The sequence below is a fragment of the Liolophura sinensis genome, chromosome 7 (genome assembly GCF_032854445.1).
Source record: "Liolophura sinensis isolate JHLJ2023 chromosome 7, CUHK_Ljap_v2, whole genome shotgun sequence".
Classification (NCBI taxonomy): Eukaryota; Metazoa; Mollusca; class Polyplacophora; order Chitonida; family Chitonidae; genus Liolophura; species Liolophura sinensis.
In genome coordinates this window covers 48,318,315-48,329,839 of record NC_088301.1, presented here as the reverse complement: position 1 = coordinate 48,329,839, position 11,525 = coordinate 48,318,315, and the positions used below count along the sequence as shown (strand labels likewise).

At 35.5% G+C, this 11,525-nt stretch overlaps 1 protein-coding gene across 4 annotated transcripts; it reads right to left on the bottom strand.

Moving 5' to 3' along the window:
* Window positions 1-370: 370 nt before the first annotated feature.
* Window positions 371-11,015, bottom strand: LOC135471721 (isocitrate dehydrogenase [NAD] subunit gamma, mitochondrial-like). Of its 4 annotated transcripts, none has more exons than XR_010444465.1 (15): window positions 10,920-11,015; window positions 9,961-10,026; window positions 8,868-8,962; window positions 8,462-8,577; window positions 8,007-8,064; window positions 7,329-7,461; window positions 6,881-7,014; window positions 6,294-6,396; window positions 5,486-5,632; window positions 5,144-5,238; window positions 4,797-4,857; window positions 4,305-4,393; window positions 2,592-2,627; window positions 1,661-1,723; window positions 371-804 (listed from the first exon to the last, which is right to left on the bottom strand). XR_010444465.1 is itself a non-coding variant. In XM_064751042.1 (15 exons), the coding sequence occupies exons 1-13, from the start codon at window positions 11,004-11,006 to the stop codon at window positions 2,621-2,623; spliced, it is 1,191 nt and encodes a 396-aa protein (XP_064607112.1). In that variant the 5' UTR covers window positions 11,007-11,015; the 3' UTR covers window positions 371-804; window positions 1,706-1,723; window positions 2,592-2,620. The 4 variants fall into 4 exon arrangements, 3 of the variants coding, with proteins under 3 accessions (XP_064607112.1, XP_064607110.1, XP_064607113.1); XM_064751042.1 differs by having other exon boundaries at window positions 1,706-1,723; XM_064751040.1 differs by lacking the exon at window positions 1,661-1,723.
* Between the last annotated feature and the right edge of the window lie 510 nt (window positions 11,016-11,525).

Here is an 11,525-nt window from a genome sequence, read left to right as displayed (position 1 = left end):
TGTCCCAGCAGTTGAAAGGCAAGCACCTCTTAACCACTTCACCGAACGGAGGATGCCTGACTGCCCACATTAAAAACAAACATTTGCCCAGATACAGATACTGAAATATACTTTCCTACAAGTGACGCATGTACCATAGATACTTCTGGAAACCAAGGGGTGTTCAACAAATGTTCGACTCTGCTAATGGCCACACAAGTGAAGGGTTTGTCATTAATGCAGGTTCTCCAAGTCACATTTTCTGGAACTGCTAAAGTTGTGTCTACGTATATGCAGTGTATGCCAAGTCAACATAGTTTTGATGATGAAATCACCACCATTAAATTCAGTTTAAATATTGATGAAGAACAACAGATAAGTGGGTTATAATCACAGTTTTTACTTGCTGCGTAGATCAACATATAGGTATAGATCATTAGATCATTTATGAGCAAGACTACATGTACCAGTAAATGCATCAATTTAAGACATCACAGACCCCAAGAAAGTATCAAACATGGAACAAACATATTTGTTCTAACAAAACCACATCAGCATATGTAAGTAGGTAACGTCAAAACAAAAAAAAAAAAAAAAAAAACATTTACTAAATTAAAATACTGTTCTGTAAAAGCAGAATCTGCTGAATCATAAATCAGCAAAAATATTTGCAATCTAAACTTAAGACCCAATGTCATTCAGAGTAATGTGAATATCTAGTGTCAACATCTTGCTGAGCAAAAGGAGAGGACTCAAAGGGGTGGGCACCTTAATACTAATGTGAGCATCAGCAACAAACTTCCTGCACTCTGTCCATCCCGCAATCTTGAAACAAAAAGTGTAATAAAATGCATGATATGATAATTATAAAGCCAGGTCTCATCCAGTGATCATTTCAAAACTATACAGTGTAGTTTACGATATGCATAGCAGTAATCACATGAATACACACATTTTTTCCTTTGGCATGTATAATGATATTCACTGCAAGCCTAATGTACATTAGGGCCTTTCACAAAGTGCCCTTAGCGTTAGGCGTAACTACCATAGCAACCAGAAATGAAGGCATGGGTTCCCATAGCAATTACATGCAGGTACAAGTATGAGGGCTTTGTGAAACTTGGCCTACATGTAGGCGTGGATACCTGTTGCGGTATTCAGACATGTATTGATTCTTCTCTTGTACTGAAAATGAGTATGTATACCAAGACCAGTTAAACATGTTAAGGCATTCAGAACATGCTTAATTCTACTGGGAATACAGGGTCTTCCCTATATGTACAAGTTTTTATGCAGTGAACTCATTTAATTTTCAGAATTCACCTAAATCACAGCCCTCAGACTATAGGATGGAGGAAACTGGAAATCAGAGTTACATAAAATATACATACATGTAACAAGCATGTACATATTGTCTTTACGTAAAATGGCATGCTACCACAATTCCTAAACCATTCTGCATACATATTGCAGGTTTTGCACCTACACAATCTGATTTTGAGACAATTTTACACTGGTTTGATTGACCAAATTCAGGACTTCCTGAAATTTACAGCATTCCTGTGTTTTGAACATTGAAAATTACTGGAGAAAACCTCAACAGTTTTTTTCTTTCACCAATAAACGTGAGATATTAAATTTACTCCAAGACATCTACTAGTAACTCTGACAGGCAATTCACCTTGTAAGTTATCCAACACCATTCTCACCATTTACTATTACTTACTGTCAGTAGAATATCAACCTAGAAAAATAATGAAAAGCATGCACTAGTACCACAATGCCACACATACTATCCATTCATGGTACACCTAATACACATAAAATGATGAAAAGCATGCACTAGTACTTGTACCACAATGCCACACATACTATCCATTCATGGTACACCTAATACACATAAAATGATGAAAAGCATGCACTAGTACTTGTACCACAATGCCACACATACTATCCATTCATGGTACATTTAATACACATAAGAAGGCCTACATCTAAAACAGCCTGCAATTTTTGGCATTTACATGGTGCAGAGTAACTACAAAATAGTATGGCAAATATCTTGACTATGACCTCTAATATTCTAAAATACAGAGAGTACCAAACTGTTTGGCTTCTGCTCTGTGTCAGTTGCACATTCCATATTTATTTATAGCAGATATTAAGGCCAATATCAATGCACTCATAAGTTTATTTCATACATGGCTGCAATGATCTGTCTCGCAAATCATTAAGGATGACTGTATACCACACCATGTAAATAACAAAAACTGCATATTTCAATAATAACTGCCAACAAAGAACAATACAAAATAATATCTGTACTTTCCTGCTTGGTGTAGACTTCAGAAAGTCCTAGTTAAATGTATTTCCAGGGCAATCAATGTTGCTCAAAATACAAAAAAAAAAAAAGCTGTGTACAGATATGCATCCAAAACTACTCAATAATCTAAGATTCACCTTCATTAACATGCATATGTATACAATCAGAACAAGGCGAGAACACTGAAAAAAATACCTAAGCACTGAGCAAGAGGAAGTACAACAGAACTGTGCATGTAGAAAAGCTGTCCAATAACATGCGGTCAGAAAGTAAAACCACAAACACTCACCCCATTCAAAAAACACCACATACTCGTGTTCAAAGCCTGAAACAAAACCCTCAATCAATTAATGCACACAGTCAGTTTTGGATTATTCTACAATACACATGCACCGTTTGGCAAGACCCCCCAAAATAACTATATGCACCGTTTGGCAAGACCCCCCAAAATAACTATGTAGATTGTAAATATGCATGCAAAGGTACCTTGACCCAAAGCACTATTTGATAAGACAGATACTTTTTCACAAAGATGATACACTAGAAAGCATATTTAAAAAAAAAAATGGACCAATATATGAGTAATCATTTTAAAAAATCAGGCACATTTTATTCACTTATGCTACTGAGAATGCATCAGTGTCACCCTGCCCCATGAGCATGGCATAAGAAAAATTATGTACAATATGAGTACAGTATGTTTTTATATTTCAGCGTAAAATTTTTGATCACACTGTAAACCGTCTGAACTTTAAAATACATAATTTTAGTATGTAGAAATTTTGCATATACAAATACATGTATAATGTGTGTGTTTATACGTAGTACAATTCATGTAAGGAAAACTGAGTTAAAATGGCCTTCTGTCGTTACAAGAGAACTATTTTCTTCAACACAGAACTACTTACTAAACATTCATGCATTAACAATAACTTTCTTGTGTGTAAAAACTCGTGAAGATTTCACAGATAACTGGCACTTTCAGACAAACAGATTAAATAAATGTAAGATAAAAAGATTCAAACAACTTCATGTAAAGCACTGGATCAAAAATACATTCAACATATACAATGTATGCAGACCAAAGAGGTCTCCCATCATATTATAAATCCCTGTAACTATACAATATAAAATAATATACTTTTTTAATTCAATTTACGAATCTACATTGTGGCATCTCACAAATCCCAAATTAACTTAAAATGTATTCAGCTATTATTATTTAGAAATGTGAGTAATCTCTGTATGTAGAAGTAATAATCAGGGTGTCAAGTACCCATGCACATCAACAGTGATGGTCATATGACCAGTGATGAGATCTTCCCATTTGTTTTGTCATGTAACAGTTAACCAATCCTTTATATGTCCCCTGTGGAGGTTGTGGAATTTGTGCAGTATCTTGGATCTCTGTTCACATGGCGCAATTTGTAACACCACCTTGTACACCACACCAATTTTTGCATATAGGGAATAGAGTTAGTCATACTTCCAAAAGACTATGACAGGCCATTCATACAAACTCAACTAAAATGGGGATTTAGCGTGAAGTTAACCAGCATATGGTCCTGTTGGTGACATCGTACTTTAGAGCAAGACTGGAGGCTAACACAGCAGCTAATCTGGATCAGAATCTGTAGAGTGAATATCACTCACCTCTGATACTGGTTAAATATCTTAGCCACCTAAAAATCTTCTTTCATTTTTGGTAAATGTTATCAGCATATAAGCCTTTAAGAAAGCATGCCTGAGGTAGAGACCATGGATCTCTGACATGATTCAGTCACGACAGCACATGCCTTTGAGCAAAACACATTTACCTTAGTATGACAAACTCTCAGCTTGCATTCAACTGAAACTGCACAGCACGTATCACACAATCTACAGCCTATCTGCTTTCCCACATACACATCTATGCCTTTAACTCGATGCAGAAGTCATTAATAATAACCTAGTGAACATTTGAACATTCATGCAGGGGGACTGCATGGTTTTCTTGTTTTACCATGTTTGTGTCTTTGGTCGAATATCCTCTATAATTGATTGCACTACTTCAGCTGTTGTGGCTTGACCGCCAAGATCTGGTGTTTGAATCTGAAATAAATCATACTTAGATCTATACACTTGCACACAAGAGGATTAATAATTATACAGAAATTAACAAGTCCTACCGTACCTTAAAACTGGAATTTTAATACATATGATCACCAAAAAGGGACTTCTGATTACAGTATTAAATTGCAGATGAGAAATCTGAAATTGTTTACTGACATATGAATGATGCACATGGTAATAACTTTGACAAAAAATTACTAAACACTACAGTTGTTCTTGTACATTTTTTTTATTTTTTGATCTCTGGCCTCTTGTATAAATACATTATTCCATTTGAGAGTTCCAATCATCATGAATCACTACTACTGCTCTCAACAGCCTAAGTTAAACCCCAAGCACTCACTCACTCACTCACTCAACAGGCCTATGGTTAATCACTTACTTGGAGATCACTCAGAACCTTCATGACAGAATCACGAATAAGAGTTGCATGTTTGTTGTGGCTAAAAAAAAGGGAAAAGTATTGTATTAAACATTATTAACTTGTGGAGCCATACAAATGAACATGGGGAATATAACTACAACATGTGCACATAACACATGATTTACCAGAGAATCTATTAAAGACCATCTGCAAATTAAGTTCAGAAAACAAAAAGATGAAAACAAATTACTATGTATAGCACAATAGACAAGTATAACATATTAAAAGACATATTCAATAATAGCAATAAGTGGACTTACATTAACACAGTGACTTTCTTAAAAAAAAGAAGGGAATTTTCTTACCCAAGGTAATTTAATAGATCACAACCTGCCATGAGCATCCCTGTTGGATTTGCCACATTCTTCCCTTTGATTGACTTGCCAGTGTTACGTGTTCCCTAAAAACAGAAACTAGAACTGAGAAGCAGAAGGTGGAACAGGGCAAAACATTACCACAGTCCAAGAAAAGCAAGAAAAGAAAACCATCAACACCTATTAAATTTGGCAAATTGCTTTAGAATGCTCTTATAGCAATGCTAACAATGCTACAGCTACAAACAGAATGCACTGTACATCACAACTGTATAACACTAGGCAAAAAATGTTTTTCGTCAGGTGATTATTTATTTAATTTGTACATCTTACCGCTTCAAAGACTGCATATTCTTTGCCGATGTTCATTCCTGCCACTACCCCAGCTCCCCCAATCAACCCTGCTGCAATGTTTCCTAAAATGTTCCCATACAGGTTGGGCATAACCATGACATCAAATTGCTCAGGGGCAGACACCATCTGAAATGCACAAAAATAATCAATATGATAAAATATCATGTTATATTTTCCTTGAATGATACATTAAATGCCATTTGAATTGGCAGTGAGATATTAACACTATCACTGTGCCAGTATTGTGTAGGCGCATATACATATGTACCTCTGAACAGCCACATTGTTGTTTGGAAGAATAGTCAGCAAACTGACCCATGTACATACAGTGTCACATAAATAACCAGAAAATAAGTTGTCTAAAATTTATTATAGACATTATATCAGCTACATATCAAGCATGCTCCCTATTCTCACTGTATTCACTACTAGCAAATCTGCAGCCTTAAAACTTGGATACATCAATCTCTTGTCATGACACAGGAAGATAACACAGGAAGCAGAAATCATCTCTCATGCCCTGTTTCTGTTATTACACATACATACATGGTAAATGAGCTAAAATTTCACCCATGATTAAGTCACTCATCCCATCTGATTCTGCTGACGAGCAAAACTTTAGGTCTTTCAGCATGTTTCATCACAGCATGAATACTCATTTAAATTAAAGAATGGTTATGCACATAGATCGATGAAGAGATATATAAATGTACGTGTATAAAGCTTAATTCAACGTGTACTATTGACAGAGATGCACACATTTCACCAAAATAACACAAAGGTTTACCTGCATGCTACAGTTATCAATAATCATGTTGGAAAATTCTATTTGAGGATATGCCTCAGACACTATCCTGCAGCATTCCAAAAACAGGCCATCCCCAAGTTTCCTGTAACACAAAAGTATCAACAGCTACTCATTTGTATCTAACCATCAAATATGAACTATATATTGTACACGTTCCTAAACAGAGAGCAGGATTTCTTTTATTTATTTATTTATTTATTTACTTATTTATTCATTTGGTGTTAAACACCATACCCAAATTTTTTACTTACACAAAAGCTGTAAATTTATTGGGTGGAGGAACCAGTGAACCCAAGTAAACCACCAACATTTGCAAAGTGTCAGGCTTACCTGATAAGCAAGCCATCTGAGCTGTTAATAGAGTAGGGATCGGCATTCTCTTAAGTAATAAGTAGGATATATTCTAATTAGAACTGATAACTGATCTGTTAGTGTGGTCACTCCACAGGACTTGAGTGTTCATGGACTAAAAAATGTGAACTGTGCAGCTTAGCGTTTATTAGAGTGAACAATAGTAGACACAGCATAAGTCTTGTTATTAGTCTTGACAAACACAAGTCTCTTACATGATATTAGCTTTATGCACAGCAGTCACCTTCTTGCGATTATGTTTTACCGCATAGTCAAAGGCATATTTGGCAATCTGTTTGGACTTCTCAGCTGTGATTATCTTCAAACTTTCAATTACACCAGGAACATTCTATAGTGAAAAAAAAAGTAATTTAAAAAATTAAAAATGTATTTCAATTGTAATAAGAATTGCTGGTGTACACTAATCAATAATCGAAAGGGCAAATTTTGTTTAACGACATACATAAACATATTTACAACATACACACATTTCCATGACTGTCTATCAATTCTAGAGGGCTCCATGGTTCCTACGTAACAGACAAACAATGCGACAGACAGCATGCTTTACACACATCTTATATTTAGGGAATTAAACTATTACTTGCAGATTTGTGTGCTATTTTTAAGATGTCAGTAAAGTATTTGCCTGTATGAACACACCTCATGTTCTAGGTTGGAGTATTCTCCCTCTGTGTTTTCACGGATCAGTATCACATCAATGTCCTTATGGCGAGTTCGCACACCCGGTATACTCTTACACCATATAACGTTGGCAAACAAATCCAAATTAGTCCTGTAAGTAAACCCAAATCCAAACAACAATATTCACACAATGCTACATATTACACAGATCTTAACAATCTATCACTTGTTAACAATAAATTTAAAGAAGAAAGCATTCCACATTTCATAAACAATAGATCAGTATAATACACTGGAGATTGTTTGTTAAACAAAGACATTCTTAATGAGTGAGTGAGTGAGTGCTTGGGGTTTAACGTCGTACTCAACAATTTTTCAGTCAATATGACGACGAAGGAATCCTTAATGTGTATGTAATGTACCTCCTTGTTGCAGGATGGATTTCCATGGCTCTTTTATCTAGTGCTGCTTCACGAAGACGACTTACTGAAGGCAAGTAAGCCGCCCCGCCCAAGCCATTATGCTGATACAAGTCAACCAGTCATTGCACCATCCCCTTCATGCTAAACGCCAAGTTAGGAAGTTCCTCTTTAAGCCTCAGGTGTAACTCGACCCAGGATTGAACCTGGATCTACTATTCCCTTCTCTTTTTCAAAATGAAAATATTGTGTAGATTTAAATCTGAACTGTACATACCTTAAAGCAACGTTCATGGAACGGGAAGTGAGGTCTGATTCTTTTGTTTCAAGATTCCCTGAAATAAAACATTATATTCCTTTTATTTTACAGACCTGAAATATGTTTTCTGTACAAGATTTCAAACAAGACATAGGTGTTTCAATAATATCTCCATGAAATATCAGATGTGTTATTAAAGTAGTTTAAAGTAAATGCTCATGATTAACAATACAGCTTACAAGTGTATCAGTATTATTACAGAGTAGTTTTTGCTCAGCTAGCTTCCACAGCCGAAGAGCATCATTCAATTTAGGCTGCTCCATGGATTGTGTAAGACCTATTGAACCAGGAGAAACCAACAAGTTTATGTTAATTATGCAGCAGTTACTTGATGAATACATGTCACATGGAAATATAATCTAATATGATTCTAATTAAAGTACACAGAGAAGAGAGATACAACAGATACATACCTTTCAATGCCACACCATTTCGTTTCACAGAAAGTAAGGCATTTCTCATAAATTCTGGATCTGTTGTTTCTGATGTAATTTCAACTACTTCAAAGTTGATAGGTGCACCAGCATACCTGAAACATTTATTATTTCCTTGAGTCATTCATCAATTTTGTTTATATGACTCTATTAATAATAACCAGATTCCTGCAACTACAGTCTCTTGGACTCCACATCTGACAAAGACAGTTTATCAAAGACAAGAAAAAAAAGGGAAATAAAATTGGTAGGGGTTAGCTTGGGGAGCCCAAAATAGGTTGGTATCTCCAAAGTATGCGCATCCAATTAAGACCCTTTTTCCTACAAATTCAATAGCTGGAACTACATGTTGTTCATGTTTAATTTACCTGTAAAAAAACATTACCTGTACACTTCCTGTACATGACCTAAAAGCTCAGGTCCAATGCCATCACCAGGTAACAAAGTTACTGTATGCCTCCCTCCATATTGTGCCTTATGCTGTAATATGTCAAATATACAAGAAGAGAAACATTGAACATTGCAATGTGTTTAAAGTGCCAAGTTCATACATTGTTTTTGGATAATCAACTTACTTCAATTTTTCAAAAAATATTAAACATCACATAGATACAAGCATAAACCTTTATTTTTCCACTGTCTGTCCCACATATTAGTTACATGTGTTCCATCTTTCAATGAGAATGGAATGAAACATGAAGGTCCATTTTGCCAGAACTTTGCCAAGCTTGCTTCTACATCCATATACAGGGAAACATTAATTTATTTTTGTGCATGCAATAACTTTTTTGCTCCATGCTAAATTGAATTTACTTAAAGAAAAATTTCTTACTTAAAAACAGAAATCACAAGATACATGGCATTATCTCAAAATGCATGCTGGCAATTAGACAAATAACTGCAGACTCAGTTTGTTCTGGTATTAAAACGCTATAAAATTCTCAGGCTACTTTCCAATCCCTATCATCTGTACCATACAGATTAGCATGATACATGTACATGTATGTCAGACAAATAACCCTGTTAACTTCACGATAAACATACTTAATCATGGGTAAATATGAATTTAGCAACACTGCATACTTTTGCAGCTAGCATTGAAAACAAAGTGATTAATGCATTGCATGTTAAGGCAACCTAACTTAAATTGGCTTAAATGTACAGAGCATGTCAGTCTGAATTCTCAGGAGTGCATACTACATCTATTTCTTGCCCTCTTTTCTATCAGATAACCTAATGGAAAATAAAGTTGTTTAGCATCATAGCATAAACAGACATATGATAATAATGAAGTTGATCCTCACATATATGTAAAAATGTAAATAGTGTTGAAACCTCCACTTCATTATTATTACTAGTGAACCATGCACAACTATGAATTTTAAGCAGTGTATAAACAGACATGTTACGATATATCTGTATATAATTATACAGATGGGACAAAAAAGCAAAGTGTAAACACACGAGTATCCACTTACTGTTATCTGTTCAGCTGTTGCTAATGATCCATAATGTTGTTTTCCAGAGGAAAAGAATGAGCTGGTCTAAATGGACATGAACAGAGAAAATCAAAACAAAGATTTACTTCTTCTTGATATTTTGTAATGCCATACTCAAGAAGTTTCCAGTTAACTTCACTTTTGCACTGTGGTCTCAATTTATTAGAGTCCCACATCATTTTATCCAGCTGCAATTAATGGCATTAGACCTACATACCGACCATTAATCTTTATCAATACAAGCATTATGAATGGAGTCTAGTACTGAGCTTATCATATAAAGACAATCTACAATTTTGTTTTTGATCATATCTTCGTGTACACTGAACATAGCATAACAATTTGGCTATAAGGTCCAGGCTGATTCTCTATGTTATCTATGTTAAGTCTCGTGCAAATAAAAGACACCAACCTAAAAACCTGCTTTCCACATCCACCGCACCGCCACCATATGTCCCTACTCTCTTTAGAATAGATTTATTACAGCCTCGAAGGCTTCCATAACAAATTATCATGTAAAACAATCCTCACGTGTCCATGAAGATAATACCAAACAAATAGGCAGGATATAATCAGTGTACAATCTAGATGGTATGTATAATATATATCCCATGGACTGTTCAGACAGGTCTACAGTACCCTGTAACTTAGAATTGTTATCCAACTCCAAGCCAGGAAGAGTTGTGTACAAGTCTACTGTAAATGTGTTAAGAAAATTAACAGAAACTCAACATAAAGTTTCCTGCCATCGTATTTTGGGTCACGCTTATAGTTTGCACCAGGGCTGATTGGCTAGAGACGCCGACGTGTTGTTGTTGTCTCTTTTAATCTTTGTTATTATCAACACCGTGTTACCATCAATAAATTAGCAAAACTTGCACATAAGCAGAGACAACGGAATTGAAACGAACGACTGGTTTTCTTTTTTGAAAAATTACCTTTAAACTTTTTTCACATGGAAATGCATGTTTTTCCAGCTTTAATAATCCCCTACTATATCGGATGAATGACCGTGCTGCCGCCATCTTTGATGCTGTTTTCGCCGGTGACAAATCAAGAACGATAACCCTGTAACGAAAGGCGTTTCGGACAGTCCTTTTATATCGCCCTTGTCATGAGTAGTACACTACTCACACTTAGTTCATCGTCGAGTCATCACATTCTTTAAAGCTTATCTTGAATAGAGAGATACCTGTTGCAGAAGATTCTACAAAACTGTGGGTTCTCATATTTTTTTTTCTTTTGTTTTTCCATTTGTAACAATTGTTGGTTATAACAGACCCCATTTATGTATTTTCTTACATCATTGTTATTCCTGGACCGTTAATATCATTAATGTAATGTAGTCAGTATACGCCAATTATATATAGTCCTATTATAGCTTGTACATCGCCCTGGACTTAGTATACGTTACTAGCATGGGCCTACTTGGCCACAGACCCCCATTAGTTTTCCATAAGCGACAATGTTAACGTTTAGCGCTGTAGCTCAGTCCCAAACATTCCGAGGCCAATAAGTTTTGGTGCATACCTGGCCCAGCATGT